Genomic DNA, 21,332 nt, shown 5'->3' on the forward strand with positions numbered 1-21,332 from the left:
CCATTGGCTTTATTGCTTGTGATTCGTCTATCCCAGATCTCCAAAAGTCTTCACTTACTCAAAGAAATATTGGTTAGGTGCGGTTCAAATGATTATACTGCAGTTTATACCTGAAAATTGCTATATAAACACTTATTTTTTTACTTACATAAATACTGCGGTACAGTGGCTTAATTTAATTCATAAACTTTATTCTAGGTGTTCAGATAATTATCTGTCTGATAAAGACTTTTTGTTTTACTCAAATAAAAAGTGCATTAAGTGTGGTCCAAATTCTTTTAATTCAGTCAGTGTGTATTGATGCAATTTGTGTTACAGAAATTAGAACAGTATTTTTTTTGTAACTGAGACTTGTGTCTGGCTACACTCATATAATCGGATATTTATTTTTAAATACTCCAGTAGATCATAGGAATATATATTTTATCCTTATAACGCCCTCAAATTAACACTCTTATAAACACCTGTTTTTCTCTCATAAAGACCACAGTAGACATGCTTACAGCTTATAGGAATTTTCTTTATCCCTTTACAGCCAGAAAATTTACTTTATTTTAAACTCCTGTTTTTAATTTAAATACCAGAGTAGGTGTGGTTACAAATTATAGTAATATGCTCTGTCCTTATAAAGCCAGAACATTTTCTGTCTGTTGGGCAAGTCTTATAAATCTATTTTATTTTTCTTGGGAAAATCACTTATGATGAAAACCATATATGTAATTGTAATAGAGAGATAATCTACAGACACTCTCAGATACAACATTCACAAACACGTTGTATATGCACTTATGGCGAACACAGCAGAAATCATGTTGATGGACAGCTATGTAATAGTGTCATCCAAGAGCAAAACATTGCTGACGATTTGACTTTCAGCTTACAAAGACCTTCAAAGACGTCTACAGTAGGTGTGGTTCAAATTGTCTCAATATAGTTTAGACCAACGGCCCCTGAAAAATGCCTGACATGTAAACACCTCTTTCTTTTGGTCAAAATATTCTACATTAGCTGAGTTTTTTTTTTTTTTATTATATATATATACTTTACACCGATTGTACCAAATGATTTTCTGTTTTAAAAAATGTCCTTTTAAATCATTTAAATAGTGCAGCCCATGTGGCTCAATACTTATACAGGTTGAGTCTCCCATATCCAAAATGCTTGGGACCAGGGTTATTTTGGATAACGGAATATTCCGTATTTTGGAATATTTGCATATCATAATGAAATATCTTGGGAATGTGACCCCAATATACACACAGAATGCATTTATGTGTTATATATACCTTTTACACACAGCCTGCAGGTCATTTTATACAATATTTTTCAATAATTTTGTGGCTCAAGCAAAGTTTGTGTACATACATGAAATTAATTTATTTTTAATATACACCTTATACACACAGCCTGAAGGTAATTTTATACAATATTTTTTTATAAGTTGTGCCTTAGACAAAGTTTGTTACATTGAACCATCAAAAAAATCAAAGGTTTCATTATCTCAGTCATGCCAAAATTTTTCCGTATTTCAGAATATTCTGTATTTCGGAATATTTGGATATGGGAGACTCAACCTGTAATGTAATAAATATATTCAATATAATCAAATTTAATTCCTAAAGTAGGAATCAAACAAATAAAAATAGTCTTTGATGTGCAAAAACAGATGAGGCTCAAATTTTGGTGACAAATGATGAAAAGCAATGTTAGCAAACATCCTGCCGTGCCCCATTTACCAGAGTTACAACGGAGAGACAGAAAGGTGTAGTTAGAGGGACCCAGTTGGAGAGGAACTACATCTAGACATCTAGGAGCATGTGTGTTTTAGATACATGTTTTAAGTGGTGGATTGATAAATCATTTGGCAGATTTATCAAGTGTATAGTTGTATTTGTGGATCGTTCATAAATATTATTTCCAATGATTGCTGAACTCTTCTGAAGCACTTAAGGTGGCCAGTACAGAAGTTTGAACAGAACTGAGGCAATAAAATAGTCCTCAATGGAAAAACTTGTAGTAAGCAGTGACATACAGTGAGCCAAATAATATTTGTAAATAAGCAATAAATTTATATATTCATCACAATTTATTTCTTTCAAACACTATACACAATAACAAGCGATGCAATAAAGTAGTCCAAAATTGCGAAACGGGTAGCAAGCTGTGGCATACAATGAGCCAAACAATGTTTGTAAATAAGCAATAAAATTATATATTCATCACCTTATTTCTTCAAAACACCTTATTACTTCTTTTAAGAAGAATACTGCCTGATTTATAGACAAATCATTCACAGTATGATGTTCTAGTGACTTAAGAAATATATAAAGATTCTTTAAAAAGTAAACAATCACAGTGACAAATGATTTATTGCATTTGCAGTGATAAATCTATTCTCACAAACTGCACAGTGGTAGCAAGGAGAAATAAACAATTGAAGCGTAGATGTCTCTGAATGTACAGTAATTACTAATTTATCCATAGTACATCGTAGACATTATAACTCCTTGTTTTCTAGATCTTTACTTTGCATGAAACATTTAACTGCAGCATGTTAATAGGATTTTCAGTACATCCCCTGGTCATTATAAATGTCATTTATAATTTACAGTATACATAACATGATCCATATACCTGCCTGTTTTTCAGGTTGCCAGACAGGGCCTGATGCCAAGTAAGTAGTAAGCCAGTTGGCCTATTGTATCTTTAGGGCCGGATAAATGGGCACATGGTCCTGGGACTGAAAACAGTCAAGAGCCTATTGTGAGAAGCAGGAGAGCTGTGGCCAGTGCTGTGTGGGTGTGGCCAGTGCTGTGTGGGTGTGGCCAGTGATGTGTGGGCGTGGTCAGTGCAATGTGGGCGTGGTTCACTATCAGCCCCAATGTCTCTCTAAATCATACCTGACTACACTTCAGCTGCTCCCTTCATTTTCGTGGGGCATATGTAAATAGGGGCTGATGATGGCCACCAGCACTAGCAAACCGCTTGTGATTGGCTGAATTTCAGAGGTATTAGCAGATTTATTGATGCACATTAGCAAATGCCTTAGTTGAAAATAAAATAATTGTTAAAACCGTTGGCTTAAATGGTTGTGCGGTTTGCCTGGCGTAAACTAGGCGCATCTGCTGCTATTGCTGACCGGGCCGCAGTTTGATAGAGTTGAAGCTTTGTACATGGTCGCAATTGGTATTTTTATGAAAGCAAATTACCCCTGACATTTTGGATGAAGTTGTATCTGCATCTTCCCAATCGTGTACTACAGTCAAAAGCAGTTGTAACTTGTGACAGCATTCCAAAGGCAATTCATTGGTCATTCTCATATTCATATTGCCTAGCTGATGAAAGTACAATTTAAATTTAAAGTATCAGGTTTATTTAGAAATGTGTTCATGTGCAACAGTGTCATCGGCTTTATTAAATGTTGCACAGCAAATGGCAGCAGGACTGTCTCCATCTGGTACCTGACTTATCCATCATCATTCACCTGATCATGTTGATGTTTATAAACATTAACGATCCTGTGTCAGATAAACAAATTGCAAAGCATCAGTTAATACTGGGTCATGTTTTGCGTTCCCTTTCCAATCCAGTACTATAGGGGTTAATCCATAATCACAACCATGTTTCACATTGATTCCCCTCTGATCTAACATCGCTTACCTGTGTTATACACCATCACCAAAAGTGCATACACACGTAACGATTTTTTGAACGGTTTAACTATAACGATATTGTTATCGTTCAATCTTTGAAAAATCGTTCAGTTTCTGAGTTATAACGATGAACGATTATCATTCATGCGCGTTCCCGTTTGTAGTTCATTCTAACTGACCAACTAAACGTTTTTCATTACGGGAAGTTACAAAAATTGTTTGTAGTTCAAAAAATCGTTCATTACACTTTAAAAAATCTGACAATAATCTGACAGATAATCGGTCATAAAATCGTTCATAAAATCCTTGGTAACAAAATCGTTGTGTGTGTATGCAGCTTCAGTAATAGGGCTTATAAGGTTATATAACTGTAGGAGCACTTCCACAATGTATGTACTGCAATGTATTCCACAGTTCATCTTATAATAAGTAGCAGTGGCTTTTATTTACTCTCCATTGCTCTGAGGTTTAATACTTAAGGACCTCTGGGTTGTTTGTAACATCTCCTTTCCTATGTATTATTCATAGGGTTAATGCTACAGACTCCCTGAACTGTGGTTAAGATCTCCTCTCCCAGCCATTATTTAAAGTATTTATGCTGCAGACCAGAGCCATAACTAGACTTTTTGATGCCCTGTGCCAGAAAGAGCATTGGCGCCCCCCTCATGTTTTAGATGTCCTCTCCCACCCAGTACTTAGAGGATTAATGCTGCAGATTTACAGGCCTATGTAGTTGATTTTTTCTCTCCCATCCATTACTTAGAGGGTTAATGCTGCACACTTATTGGGCTGTGTTTTAGATTTCCTCATCCACCCAGTACTTAGAAGGTTAACACTGCACACTCACTCTCCTGTTTTTTAGAACTCCTTTCCCAGCCAGTATTTAGCAGGACAATGCTGCAGATTTACAGGCCTCTGTATTAGATTTTTTTCTCCCACCAAGTGCTTAGAGGGTTAATACTACACACTTATTGGGCTGTGTTTTACATTTCCTCTTCCACCCAGTACTTAGAAGGTTAACACTGCACACTCACTGGATTGTGTTTCAGATTTCCTTTCCCACAAACGGAGGTTAATGTTGCTCACTCACTGCCTGTATTTTAGATTCCTCAACCACCCAGCACTTAAAGAGTTAATGCTACAGACTAGCTGGCCTGTGTTTTTGATTTTCTTTGCCACCCAGTACTTAGAGGGTTAATGCTGCACACTCATTGGTCTGTGTTTTAGATTTCCTCTCCCACTCAGTATTTAGAGGGTTAATGCTGTCTGCTCAGGGTTTGTGTTTTAGGTCTCCTCTCCCGCCCAGTACTTAGAGGGTTAATGCTGCACACTCAGGGCCTGTGTTTTAGGTTTCCTCTCCCGCCCAGTACTTAGAGGGTTAATGTTGCACACTCAGGACCTGTGTTTAGATTTCCTCTCCCGTCCAGTACTTAGAGGGTTAATGCTGCACACTCAGGGCCTGTGTTTTAAATTTCCTCTTCCGCCCAGTACTTAGAGGGTTAATGCTGCACACTCAGGACCTGTGTTTTAGATTTCCTCTCCCGCTCAGTACTTAGAGGGTTAATGCTGCACACTCAGGGCCAGTGTTTTAGGTTTCCTCTCCTGCCCAGTACTTATAGGGTTAATGCTGCACACTCAGGGCCTGTGTTTTAAATTTCCTCTCCCGCCCAGTACTTAGAGGGTTAATGCTGCACACTCAGGACCTGTGTTTTAGATTTCCTCTCCCGCTCAGTACTTAGAGGGTTAATGCTGCACACTCAGGGCCAGTGTTAGGTTTCCTCTCCTGCCCAGTACTTATAGGGTTAATGCTGCACACTCAGGGCCTGTGTTTTAGATTTCCTCTCCCGCTCAGTACTTATAGGGTTAATGCTGCACACTCAGGACCTGTGTTTAGATTTCCTCTCCCGTCCAGTACTTATAGGGTTAATGCTGCACACTCAGGGCCTGTGTTTTAAATTTCCTCTCCCGCCCAGTACTTAGAGGGTTAATGCTGCACACTCAGGACCTGTGTTTTAGATTTCCTCTCCCGCTCAGTACTTAGAGGGTTAATGCTGCACACTCAGGGCTAGTGTTTTAGGTTTCCTCTCCTGCCCAGTACTTATAGGGTTAATGCTGCACACTCAGGGCCTGTGTTTTAGATTTACTCTCCCGCCAAGTACTTATAGGGTTAATGCTGCACACTCAGGGCCAGTATTTTAGATTTCCTCTCCCGCCCAGTACTTATAGGGTTAATGCTGCACACTCAGTTCCTGTGTTTTAGATTTCCTCTCCCGCCCAGTACTTAAAGGGTTAATGCTGCACACTCAGGGCCTGTATTTTAGATTTCCTCTCCCGCCCAGTACTTAGAGGGTTAATGCTGCACACTCAGGGCCTGTGTTTTAGATTTCCTCTCCCGCCCAGTACTTATAGGGTTAATGCTGCACACTCAGGGCCTGTGTTTAGATTTCCTCTCCCGCCCAGTACTTATAGGGTTAATGCTGCACACTCAGGGCCTGTATTTTAGATTTCCTCTCCCGCCCAGTACTTATAGGGTTAATTCTGCACACTCTGGACTGTGTTTTAGATTTCCTCTCCCACCCAGTACTTAGAGGGTTAATGCTGCACACTCAGGGCCTGTGTTTTAGATTTCCTCTCCCGCCCAGTACTTAGAAGGTTAATGCTGCACACTCAGTGCCTGTGTTTTAGATTTCCTCTCCCGCCCAGTACTTAGAGGGTTAATGCTGCACAGTCAGGGCCTGTGTTTTAAATTTCCTCTCCCGCCCAGTACTTAGAGGGTTAATGCTGCACACTCAGGACCTGTGTTTTAGATTTCCTCTCCCACTCAGTACTTAGAGGGTTAATGCTGCACACTCAGGGCCTGTGTTTTAGATTTCCTCTCCCGCCCAGTACTTATAGGGTTAATGCTGCACACTCAGGGCCTGTGTTTTAGATTTCCTCTCCCGCCCAGTACTTATAGGGTTAATGCTGCACACTCAGGGCCTGTATTTTAGATTTCCTCTCCCGCCCAGTACTTATAGGGTTTATTCTGCACACTCTGGACTGTGTTTTAGATTTCCTCCACCCGCCCAGTACTTAGAGGGTTAATGCTGCACACTCAGGGCCTGTGTTTTAGATTTCCTCTCCCGCCCAGTACTTATAGGGTTAATGCTGCACACTCAGGGCCTGTGTTTTAGATTTCCTCTCCCACCCAGTACTTATAGGGTTAATGCTGCACACTCAGGGCCTGTGTTTTAGATTTCCTCTCCCGCCCAGTACTTATAGGGTTAATGCTGCACACTCAGGGCCTGTATTTTAGATTTCCTCTCCCGCCTAGTACTTATAGGGTTAATGCTGCACACTCAGTTCCTGTGTTTTAGATCTCCTCTCCCGCCCAGTACTTAGAGGGTTAATGCTGCACACTCAGGGCCTGTATTTTAGATTTCCTCTCCCGCCCAGTACTTAGAGGGTTAATGCTGCACACTCAGGGCCTGTATTTTAGATTTCCTCTCCCTCCCAGTACTTAGAGGGTTAATGCTGCACACTCAGGGCCTGTGTTTTAGATTTCCTCTCCCGTCCAGTACTTAGAGGGTTAATGCTGCACACTCAGGACCTGTATTTTAGATTTCCTCTCCCGCCCAGTACTTAGAGGGTTAATGCTGCACACTCAGGGCCTGTGTTTTAGATCTCCTCTCCCGCCCAGTACTTAGAGGGTTAATGCTGCACACTCAGGGCCTGTGTTTTAGATTTCCTCTCCCGCCCAGTACTTAGAGGGTTAATGCTGCACACTCAGGGCCTGTGTTTTAGATTTCCTCTCCCCTGCTGTTTGTTAAAGAGCCAGGACATGTTTTGCTCTCTCTATCTCAGATTAGCCTTTTAATACCTCTTTACATGTCAGCAAATTTCTATTGCTTACAGAAACACCTTTATGTAACAGGATCCAGGACAATGGGAGCGGAGTTCCCGGCACAGGAGAGCGTGTGCTCTGTCTGCTGCAGTGTGAGCGGAATGTGATCCCAATCGTTTCCACGTTGATTCCTACCTCATGTCCCGATATTACACCTTCTATGGCCAGAGATAGTAAAGGGAGCCACACTGGGTAGAAGAGGATTAAAATAAAAAAAACATTGGATGTCTCTACTTTATATTTTCCCGGCTTTATTATTCTCCAACCCCATAACCTAATCTTACCTAATCTTACATACAGGGAGAATCACTGTATGAAATGACATATATTCTATTTATAAGTAGTGCTAGATTTCCTTACATCCTTAGTGAGGCACAAATAGATCAGAGCACCGGATTTAGGGGCATTTTATGAAAACAGGAGTTTTATCCAGTAAAAGGGGTCACCCAATTTATCAAAGGTAATAACTCTGCCAGGTATGTGCTGCCGCGATACGTACTTTATTATCGCCAATACAGACGGGGCCAGATGTACTAAGCTCTGAAAAACTGACGAGTGATAAACCACCAGCCAATCAGCTCCCAGCTGTCATTTTTCAAACACAGCATATATGTAAATAAATTGTACAAATCAGCATTATCATGACAGTTAGGAGCTGAGTGGCTGGTCATTTATCACTCTCCAATTTCACTTTTCAGAGCTTAGTACATCTCCCCCTTATGTGTTTTATAAACCCTTAAGGGTGTTATAAATCCTTGTGGTTTATAAATGTATTTATTTTTTAAACATTAATTTGTAATAATATGTTTTATTTTTTAAATAAATAAATACAAATGATTTCAATTTAAGACATTTTTTTTTTTTTTAAATTCTGGCCTTTCATGACGCATGTACATCCTGGCTCATGGACATCTGCAGGAACTGGCAAAGAGGCAAGTTAACTCATACTGTGCCAGACCAATAGCCTGGGGGCAAATGAGAGATGCTCAGCGGCCCTTGGGACATTTTGGTGGGGATCATTTGCAGAGATAAAAAAAAAAATTGTTTTGCTCCTGGATGAAACCATTATGCCATGCGAGGGGTGCAAATGCATTCATTATTTGGCATGCGGGGGAAATATTGGCTGCTTTTGCATGCAGTAAACACAATACTGGGCGGCTTTTTTGTTTTTATGCTGAAATGTAGAATTATGCTGGGACAACTCTCTCCCAACCGTAAATCTCTCTGCATTTATCAGGGGAGATGTATCAAACCTTCCAGAGAGATAACATGGAGAAGCTGTCCACACCAACCACTCAGCTCCTCTCATTTTACAAGCTGTGCTAGAAGAATAACAGAAGCTGATTGGCTGCTTTGGGCAATTTCTCCTCTTTATCTCTATCCAAGGCTAATACATCTCCTCCTTCACATCTGCCCACCTGCAGTGCACTATGGTTTTACCAAGATGCAAATAGCTCTTTCCTGATTGGCTACTAACTTTGAATCAGGCCTAATGTGTCTATATGTGTTATTCTTATTAATAAATAGTTCCTTTATATACATTTTCTGTACTCATCGGTGTAGGTGAGAACTACTGTCCCAGAGATGTCGGCAGTGTATTACGCGTGCCTAACAGAGGTCATATATACCCCTTTTACACCAGAGCTAAAACCCGGGTTATTGTAGGGTTAACCCGGGTAGCTCCTTACTGTAAAAGGCGACTGGACTGGATTCCTGGGTGGAGTGACCCGGCAATCCATCCCAGGAAATTTGTAAGGTTTTACACGGGAATGACTTGTGAAACCCTGCGGTGTAAACTGCGTGATCCGGGTCACGATGACCTGGAGCGTGCCGCATGCCGGCCAATTAGCCGGCTTCGGGGGCGTTTGGAGATGATGTCATCTCCAAGCGTCCACTTCCACGCCGGAAGAGGCGGGTCACTGCTACCCAGCCTCCGGTGTGAACGACGCGACTCAGAAATATCCTGGGTCGGCGCCGGCTAAATTCTGGTTCCAAACTCTGGGCTAGACCCAGAATTTAGGTATAAAGGTGCATACACAAACAACTATTTTTTGAACGATTATCGTTAACGATATTGTTTATCGTTCAATCGTTGTAAAAATCGTTCATTACACTTTAATAAAAACTGACCGATAATCTGACAGAAAATCGTTCAGTAAATCGTTAGTAACAAAATCGTTGTGTGTGTGTATGCAGTTTAAGTAATTTACAGTGGTTGTAATCTCTGGGTCAGGGCGCACCACCTACACTGCTCGGTGCTCTGCTACAGCTGAGTGGGACCCTCACCTGCACTCGCAGTGGGGGGCAGTCATTCATTCTGCACAAACAATATTGATAAGATGGTTCAGCCCATCTATAGATCAGGAAACTCCAATATCACTGACACAATACAGACTACAGTATCAGTCTACTAATCTGTCACACTAGGGACAAACAAGATGAATCACTAGTCTACAATATATATAACACCCATTATTATTATCCTTTATATATATGGCGCCACAAGTGTTCCGCAGCGCCTTACCCATTTATTTCATACAGTGCTAGAGGGGAGCCAATCCCAAACATAAGGAACATTTTACTGACCATATTAGAAAAATGTCTGACAGCAAATATTTTATACAGCAAATAATTTTAATTTTAATTGTGGAATCCTATAAAACAATACTTGATAAAGGATTACAGGTGCTAGAATATGTATGTATCAAGTCAGTGGGAAAGGTTAAAAGAAATATGGCAGTGGGCTATGAGCAACTTCTAAAGTATTATGTCAGGGTATACTGAATTGTTCTGACATTGTGTAAAAGTCAAGAAGGCACAGTTCCTCTCTTCTCTCTTTAATCCCACTATAGAAAAAGTAGAGTATATTTGCCAAAGGCTTTAGGACTGTCTCTAAACACATTAAATATGCTATATTAAAGCTTTCAAACCATAGCCTTGCGAAATAGGTAAAAATCATGCCTGACATTTTCAAGCAGACTTTTGCAGCATCAGCGAGCTTTCCCAAGGATTTAATAGCATACTTACTAAAGTACCGTAATATTAATATAAACATATATAAATTAGCCACTTGAAAACGTGATGCTAAGTGGTGAAATCATGACATGCTTTAGGTCAAAGGAATTATTTTAAAAAGTGGTTCACATGTGGATGGAGCACAGCTGAGCTAAAAGGATGTTATTCATTTACAGCGGTTTTTGCAGAAACTTTTTTCTTTATGTATAAATCAAAAAACTCTGCCAGTCTTTTTATGTTTAAATGTACTATTCAGCTTCACGTACGTACTTTAACCTCTGTACTGAGCAGCGAACTGTGGTGAGGATTTAATGATAAAAACATAGCAAAGAAATCAAACAAGATTAACACCGTTATTTATTTCACCATAAAAGTTATATCCAGTTAATATATGGGCTTACTAAGACCATATAGGGATTCACTGACTGGGAGAAACTTAATGAAGTATAAATATAAGTTAAATTACCAATATATCTACATGCATACATGTCATAAGAGTGACAGCATATCTCACGTTATCTTGTCCAGCGTCAATCAGATGCAAATTAATATATATTCTATATACAAAGAGTACTGTGGCTACTAGATCAAACAATGGCGAACAGTTTAAAAGATCAGAAAATTAATTCATAAAATAAATTATTTCTATACATTTTAAGTGAAAAATATTTGTCCATGACAGAGAGAAAAATATAGAATGTACTTTGTTAATGTAATTTTTCTTTAGTTATTTCAATACTGGCTTTGAAGTGGGAACAAATGTATTTTGAGAAATGTTACTTTGCTTGCACATCTAATATATATATAATATATATTATATGACTAAGCAAGATAGCACATATACATACATATATATATATATATATATATATATACACATGTACATATGTTACACATCAGGGTTAGTTTTTCTGTTGTTGTTGATGTTGTTATTATTGTATGTTACTGGGGCAAAGGTGGAATGTGGATTACCTGGAAGAAACCCACACACACTGGGAGATCATACAAACGCAACACAGTTAAGACATGACTGGGAATTTAGATCACACTATATACACACATATATATATATATATATATATATATATATATATATATACATACACACACACATAAAATGCACATAAGTGCAAAATTGAGAGTCTGGGGAGAAGGGGTCATATCACAAGTGTTACATGCTGCTATTTGTGGGACCACAATGTCCAGCGATTCCCTGCAAGGATTAGGGCTGTCTTTTCTGTCTCCCTAATGTCAGTGATGGGGTTTGTGATGCACCTGAGGGTGTGGATGTGGGAGACTCCTATGGCAGCTCTGTGGGGTCTCTGTGCGCTCTCTGCACATAGTATAATGACACGTGTGTGTATGGGCTAGGCTACACAGGCGATTTCTACATGCGTAACCTCTTATCAGAGATAGTTTATACTGTAACTACTTGTTTCCAGTGCGTTCTGCTACACAAGCAATTATCATACTGTATCTGAGTAGGGAGGTGATCTCCTGCGATTCATCAATATTACAATCTAATCGCTGCAATGCGTTTTATGTCCACAGAATGTGATGGGAATACGAGATTAATCGCTATTTCCAAGAGATTCTAATTGATATTGGTCAGTAATTGCTCATTTGAAGTAAGGAATTATACTAAGGGGAGTGTAATTAATTACGTGACATACAAGGGGAATATAATCTCATTGAATCGCTCAGTACTTTCTCAAGTGATCTTCATATGTTATAGTGGGTTTAATTTCACGGCAGCCCTTCATGTCCCAGATACAATTGTACTATAATGTTAATTATATATATATATAGGTAGACATACATGCACACACATACACACATGCATACATACACATATACATACATGCATGTATAATATAAGTAAGTAGATAGAGTAATATATATATATATATATGTATATATATATATATATATATGTATATATATATATATATATATATATATATGTATATATATATATATATATATATATATATATATATATATATATATATATATATGAGCAGCCTCTCCTGGCAACATACATTTACATGCCCAGGACAAAACACCTAGTGATATAACATTATACACAATGCTGATTACCTAGGTAACATCAGTATGTGTATTACTACTATAAATAGTATGGTAGTAATTATAATATACTAAGGTATTTACATTTTTTTACTAGTATTTATTTATTTTAAATATTTTACTAAAAAACGTCCCTGGTTTGAGGGCAGTAAACCGCATCATTACAGATAGATTATAGATTATAGATGTATGTATCCTGGTGACACCATTCTACGCTGATGTCATAATCCACAGCCCCGCATTGTACTATAGCACTGCCGGGTAACTATGTCTAGTGCACCCCAGGGTCTAATACTGTGTGTTATATATAGAGAGCCCCGCATTGTACTATAGCACTGCTGGGTAACTATGTCTAGTGCACCCCGGGGTCTAATACCGTGTGTTATATATAGAGAGCCCCGCATTGTACTATAGCACTGCACTGCTGGGTAACTATGTCTAGTGCACCCCGGGGTCTAATACCGTGTTATATATATAGAGAGCCCCGCATTGTACTATAGCACTGCACTGCCGGGTAACTATGTCTAGTGCACCCCGGGGTCTAATACTGTGTGTTATATATAGAGAGCCCCGCATTGTACTATAGCACTGCCGGGTAACTATGTCTAGTGCACCCCGGGGTCTAATACTGTGTGTTATATATAGAGAGCCCCGCATTGTACTATAGCACTGCACTGCCGGGTAACTATGTCTAGTGCACCCCGGGGTCTAATACTGTGATATATATATATATATATATATATATATAATTATTTATATATATATATATAATTATTTATATATATATATATATATATACATTTACACACACGCATATGCGTGTGACTGATGAAAGAGTAGACTGAGAATACTGGCATAGCATAATTATAAGCATAGCATAATTATATATATATATATATATATATATATATATATATATATATATATATATATATATATACATACACACGTCTGCGTGTGACTGGGGAAAGAGTAGACTGGGAATACTGGCATAGTATAATTAGAAGCAGTAGACAGACTGGGGTTTCCATCATGCCGTAAGTGACATTTATGTAGCTACGATACAATTGTGTCTGCAATGGATGCAAACGGCAATATTATTATTATTATTATTATTATTATTATTATTATTGTTGTTATTATTATTATTATTATTATTATCGTTATTATTATCGTTATTATTATTATTATTATTACTTGTAAATAATTTAGATCGATTTGGGAGGGGTGGGAGTGGGGGTGAAGGTATAGCGATCACTACCCCACAATAATAGTTACAGTAAAATCTATGTCCCGTTAACTGATCCATCTTTATACATAGCAGTGAGAATGCCTGCTGCCTGTATGTGTGTGTCTACATATATAAAATAACGTTTTTGTTATCTATCTATCTATCTATCTATCTATCTATCTATCTATCTATCTATCTATCTATCTATCTATCTATCTATCTATGTGCTAAACTTTGTAATATAGTACATAGAAATCGCCTAAGTTTGCTTATATACATGTATTGATTGTTACCGGTGGAGTAATAATAAAATGAGAGCCTGTACTATACATGCTATATTCTGGGTGTCAGCGATCACTGAGCGGGGTCACAGAGTACAGAGCCGGGCAGTGCAGGGACAGACACAGAAAGAGACACCATAGAATGTCCTCACATGTCCCCGCCCGAGACAGTGTCACTTCTCTCCTCATAGATAGGTTATAGGCAATAGCTAGAGGCACCTGAGGACAGTACCTTAGTGGTTACAGTGCCAGCTTCAATACTTGCGTGGATAGAGTGCCAGCATCAATACTTGCGTGGATAGAATGCCACGTCAACACTTTACATCAGCACTAGAGGGAATAGAATCAAAATTTGCAGCTATAGGTGTAGGCTAGAGTATATAATAATATTATTCGATTAGCAAGTAGAGTGAATAATGAGCTAGAGCAAGTCACCAGACGAGATAGAGTGCCACAGCAAGTCACTTACAGGGGTTAGAGTGCACCACAGCAAGTCACTATGTAACACTTACAGGGGTTAGAGTGCCCCACAGCAAGACACTATGTAACACATACAGGGGATAGAGTGCCACAGAAAGTCACTAGATAAGTCAGAGGATAGAGTGCCACATCAAGTCGCTAGATAAGTCAGTGGATAGAGTGCCATATCAAGTCACTAGATAATCCTTAGAGTGGATAGAGAACTACAGTAAGTCACTGCACAATTCTTAGATTAGATAGCGTGCCACTTGATACGCCTTAAAGTGGATAGAGTGCCACAAGAAGTCACTAGGCAATTCTTAGAGTGGATAGAGTGCCACAAGAAGTCACTAGGCAATTCTTAGAGTGGATAGAGTGCCACAGCAAGTCACTAGATATGTCTTAGAGTGGATAGAGTGCCAAAGCAAGTCACTAGATACATCTTAGTATGGATAGAGTGTCACAGCAAGTCACTAGATAAGTCAGGGGATAGAGTGCCATATCAAGTCACTAGATAATCCTTAGAGTGGATAGAGAACTACAGTAAGTCACTGCACATTCTTAGATTAGATAGCGTGCCACTTGATACGCCTTAAAGTGGATAGAGTGCCACAAGAAGTCACTAGGCAACTCTTAGAGTGGATAGAGTGCCACAAGAAGTCACTAGGCAATTCTTAGAGTGGATAGAGTGCCACAGCAAGTCACTAGATACGTCTTAGAGTGGATAGAGTGCTACGGCAAATCTCTAGATACATCTTAGTATGGATAGTGTCCCAGCAAGCCACTAGATACGTCTTAGAGTGGATAGAGTGCCACAGCAAGTTACTAGATACGTTTTAGAGTGGATAGAGTGCCATAGCAAGTTACTAGATACATCTTATAGTAGATAGAGTGCCACAGCAAGTCTGTAGACTTGTAGAGTAAAAAGAAGTCACAAGATCGGGAATTACAGTGCGTCAACTTACATCAAGCCCCTGGATCAGCTGAATGGGGTCACTTGAATATAGTAATACTGCCACACATAATTAGAATGCTGCAGATAAATGTCATATGCAAGTCTACAGTGAATAAAGTCATGATGACGTTACTGCTAGTGTACTTTTATCAGTCAGTCGCCAATCTCAGGTATAAATATATGCCGTGTGATCCTAGAGGCAGTGACAAAGGGGCAAATAATGGAGCGCAACAGAACCGGGCACGCGGGGCAGTGGGGCATATATATATATATATATATATATATATATATCTACATTGATGCTGAGACTCATGTCCTAGGTGTCACCACATGAGAACTTATATCACCATCATGCAGACAGATGTAATGCCGTGCACTAGACGAATGCATGACCAGCATGCCCGCATGTACCCACCAGCATCCCACCCGCTGCTGCCCTGTATGTACCAACGTCCTGTGCCCAGCCAAGTGCGTCAGACGGATGCAGCCTCAGCGGACACATCAATCAGATGAATAATACAGAGGAGCCCAAATACTTTTTTGATATTATATATTTATATATATATTTATATATATAATTAAATATTAAACACATACACACACATTTGCATATTTCTACACACACATTTATATAGCATATATTTATACATAGTATAACTAAATAAATAGATTTGCGTAATAAAATATAAATGACGCTAACAGCAAATCATATTCCACAAGGAAAAAAAAATCGCCTAATGTTCTAATCTAGCTAATGTATTTAGTCCCCTGACCCTTTTATCAGACCAGCTCCTCCCCCATTAAATAGTATATAATTATATCTACAAATACTTATTTCCTCGGTATCCGGAATTACTGAGATAATTCCCTGATTACACATAAAACCATAGATACTACATTTTACTGTCTGTGACTCCAATAGGTCTTCCAGTATTGTCACCGAATACTGCAATATCTCATTTAGGGCCCATTTATCAAAGTGCATTACTGTACCATGCCAGGGTAATGAGTAAAGTGCAAGCTTTTGTGAACAAGTCTATGAACTATTCCATATGTAATTTCTGCTTGTCTATTAAATTAATTTGAACAACACCGTGCACAAATATTAACATGAATAATAATTAATAATTAATAATACTAATAGGAATAATAATAATATAAGGATTACCTTCATGTAAGCATGGCATTCATTTTATATAGATTTTTAGCTTCAGATCAGTAATAAGCAGATAAAACAACTGTTGTCAAACTACCAGCATGCAAGGGTCAAGAAGCGGCTGGCGGGGAATGCTGGTGCTTGTAGTTCCACAACACCTAGAAAGACACTTGTGTATATATTCCGAACTGGGATTGGCAGCTGGGCGACACAAATAACTACGATCTACTTATATGAAAAGTATCTGAGAAATCCTGATACCGTGGCCTGCAATAACTGTATGCAAGAATATAACTAACGTGCCTTTTATCTCACTAGTATGTAATAATACTGATGCTGATATAATACAATATTATTTACGCGTGGATCTGAGAAATAAACTTTGATATGTAGTAGTAATTACCAATAGATTTACATACACTGTGTGGTTATGTCATATATAGAGGATATAAACCAGTGTAACATGTAATATATTATACAGCTGATCTTTGTATTGAAAGTAACAAGATGTCACATAACTAAGTATTATACTAACCTACTTCCTGCCTAACAGATATATTACTTACAGGGCCCCATGATCCTTTTATACAAAAATAGCGCTGGATGTAATATTGCATCCTCATATTTCATGTTCTGCCTTATGTCTGCTAAAAGTATACAGCAACTATCAATGCTAAATACATGTATTTATTATTACCCCGTGTCCAATAATATATTATGCATCATCTTTATATAAACTCATATAACACTAAGCCACATTATTTAAATTAACATTATCATATGAACAGGATATTTCAGGACATTAACATCCATTAAATTATGAATGTTAAAAAATAGCAATGAATTATGACCGGTCGCTATCAGGGAAAGTTTATAATTAAGAATAGGGGGGATTTCATCCCATTAAGTGCTACAAGATAAGATATATAAGTCCGTATAATTTTTATATGTATAGTAAATATTTCATAGACCAAACCATTTATATCTACACAGACATAAATTAGGCATTTCAAATTACAAAGGTTTTAGAAATGTTTTACGTTATAAACTTTGCTTATTGTTGTTTTTGTCTTTCTGTTATTCTGCAGTTAAGGAGCAATTGGGCATCAAAAGAATCGTTTAAAAACTAACCTGATTTTACTGTACAGTGTGATAATGAATACACCAGTTCTGCTACTTACTGTACAGCAAATTAGAGGTGGGGAAACGAATTAAATAATGTGTACATGTGTATATATATATATATATATATATATATATACATATATGTGTGTGTATCTGTGTGTGTATATGTATATATATGTGTGTGCCTGTGGTGGTAGTACAACTCCCAGCGTGTAACCGGGTTTCTAGCGTCACAGCAACAGTAGAGCCACAGGCCAGCATAATACAAAAGCCTATTTATATCAGTGCTGGGATCTATAATAAATAACAACTAAACAGGACTTGGAAGATCTTGCGATGTATTTAATTCGACTGGAAAGAAGAATCGTAACCAGCAATATATAACTGCAAGACATCCAACACAGGCAGTGCCAGGAGGCGTCATCCATCTAATCACGGTGATTAATTAGGTAAAAACAGATTAATTGCTATGGGACTACGTGAGGCCTGGCGCTGGCCCCGATCATTATGTAACCAGTATGGTGTGTGTGTATATATGTATATATATATATATATATATATATATATATATATATATATATATACACACTAAAATGGAAATCTAATATTATGATCATATATATATATGTGGCATGCATAGGGAACACTGGGGTACACAGGTTACCAGCTGCATATACTGCCTGCAGAATACTCACGTGAATCTAATGTTCTCTGCAGATTATTACACACTTTGGTCATTTAGCCAGGCACACAGGGACATCATAGTGAGAGTACATCGGGAAGATTCTCTCCCTACTATATACTGACTTTATAAAGGGAACATTTGCTTATTTTAAAAATGTTGCCTAGAGAGGATAATCATAACCAAGTGGGGAAATACACAGAGGGATTAATCTATGGGGCTGAGGAGCATCACTGCTTCCCAACATAGCATCTACCTGACTATATATATTTATTTCCATATATCTTCCGCTGTGCGTCTATAAATGTCATATTATGTCATATATATCACCCCAGTGTATATTTTGTATAATATAGCCTCGCCGGCCACCCCTTGCTGATATGATATAATAGTACATTAGTGCATGGGTATAGTATACATCCCTATTTTATGGGAGCACCACAATTGCCTGCCTTCATTTCCCAAAGCACTGTTGGTAAATACTGTACATATAACTGTCGCTTCCATAACAGTTTGTACCTATTTGGTAGCTATATATATATATGGAGAATATTGTGGTAATTCTCACGGGATTGCATGTACTTTACTTTTCAGACTTCCATTACTCTTTAACGAGAAATGGAAGAATATATTGGATGTGTCTGTTATATTATATACGGCAGATTGTAGGGGACACATGATAGATAGATAGATAGATAGATAGATAGATAGATAGATAGATAGATAGATAGATAGATAGATATGAGATAGAGCTCAGCTACTGCCTACTGTCTAATCTACGGAATATGTGTTATACTAGTATATTATATATTAATAACTACATGGATAGATTTTTCAGATTTGTTTAATATATATTGATTCGTTTTACACACACACACACACACACACACACACACACACACACACACACACACACACACACATATATATATACATGTAGAAATTGGCAATAGCCCGCCTACATAATTAATGGTTATTTGTGTCACAATTTTTTTTCTTAATGATAAAAACTTGGTTTGAAAATAATATATAACAAACATAAGTAATTTGTTTCTTTTTTTTCATAAAATGTGACCATATAACAGTATAAAATGAGATATTTTGCGATAGTTTCTCTGTAAAATTATTAACCCATGGTGTGTGTATGTATATGTGTGTATATATATATATATATATATATATATATATATTCCAGGTTGTTACACTTTATAAAGGCAGAAATAAAATGATCATAAGCGTTGACCTAATATTTTATCTGTGATATTCTAACCAAGTGTTTACCATGTACAATTATTTTTGCGTCACAAAAGCTTTGTGTTTGCTGCAGGCTCACATAGAAGAGCAGAGGTCCCTTAGTACTTATTATTATTACTACCGCAATTATTTATTTATTTATTTCTATTGCCGCAATATTTTTGAAGTGATATATATATATTTGTCAATGCATTATTTTCAACTTATTTCAATATAGGCTTTGAAGTGGGAAAGAATATTCTTGGGAAATGTTACTTTTCTCACATTTATCACACACACATATATTACTTTTTCCTGACGACAGTTTATAATAACTGAAACGTTGAAGTTGCTAATGGCCTGTGACTGAATTAATTTTCCATGCCCCGAGTGCCGCACCACCGTCTTGTATGTATGTATATATATATATATATATATATATATATATATATATAAATATATGATGAATAAGCAAAATAAGACACACATATATACATATGGGGCTAGTGGTGGTGCTGTGCGGGCTCACTCACCCTCCGGGAAGACCGCCCTCATCCTCAGGTAGCTGGTGGTGAGGCGGATGATGGACGCCTTGTCCAGCTGGGAGGTGATGGCAGCGGGCAGGGGCAGCAGCTTGGCCAGCTCATAGAACTCCCCATTCTCCTTCTCTCTCCGGGTCTTGGCCGCATTCTTAGACTTCTCCTTCATGGCGATCACTGGGGAGCGGTGACTCTGTCACTGACATAATAATCCCCGGGGCAGAGCATGGCACAGTGCATCCCCCCAGTCGCAGTCAGTCGCAGGTCTGTGTGTGCACGGTGCTGGCTGGGCTGCGACTCCCGGCCGCTCAGCGCACATGAGTCCCCGCTGGATCTCTCAGTCCCTCCTCTGGGCGGACATGGAAGGGTTTCAGCTGCAAGTTTGGAACCTTAAGATTTGAGAAGGTCAATAAAATTAATCTGTATATTGTTTTAAATCTCCATAGAAGTATGAGGAGGCAGCATAGCTGGGAACAGAGAGATGCTCCAATAGTACCTTCTTTCTGTGATAGCAGGGCCCCTTATTCCAACATACCATAGATCAGGGTTACCTCCATGTTCCTGTATCAGCCCCTTGGTGCAGCCTTCTGTATAAGTCCTGATAGAGCAGAATTATAGGAGTAATGCAGAGTGAGCACAGACAGTGATACTACAGCCTGCAGGGTGCCCCCCTGTGTGCAGGGCTCTCTGGCTGCAGGCACACTCCACCTACATGACACCCCCTGTGCCCAGACACCCACGGGCTGGGACCACTGCACACAGGGAACTGCAGAGGACGAGTCCAGGGGCTGGATAGGCCCCCAGCTGAGTGACGCCTCCAGTGCTGCAGGGAGGATGGGTGACCTCATCCGGCACACAGGGGGTTAACAGGTCACAGCTCCTGCACTGAATGAGAACTGCTCCTGCTATACCTGCACTGCTAGCTATGGGGAGGGGGAGAGGGATGGGATACATATATACTCTATCTATCTATCTATCTATCTATCTATCTATCTATCTATCTATCTATCTATACATCTATCGATCTCATAT

At 38.6% G+C, this 21,332-nt stretch overlaps 1 protein-coding gene across 1 annotated transcript in view; it reads right to left on the reverse strand.

The window, feature by feature from the left end:
• Window positions 1-20,747, reverse strand: part of SIM2 (SIM bHLH transcription factor 2) — a 194,955-nt gene extending 174,208 nt beyond the window's left edge. Inside the window, exon 1 of the mRNA XM_088443125.1 lies at window positions 20,295-20,747. Within this exon, the coding sequence (XP_088299251.1) occupies window positions 20,295-20,469 (175 nt within the window). The 5' untranslated portion in view covers window positions 20,470-20,747. The remainder of the gene's footprint in view (window positions 1-20,294) is intronic.
• Window positions 20,748-21,332: the final 585 nt, after the last annotated feature.

The sequence above is a fragment of the Taudactylus pleione genome, unplaced genomic scaffold, assembly GCF_031769625.1.
Source record: "Taudactylus pleione unplaced genomic scaffold, aTauple2 ptg000327l, whole genome shotgun sequence".
NCBI lineage: Eukaryota > Metazoa > Chordata > Amphibia > Anura > Myobatrachidae > Taudactylus > Taudactylus pleione.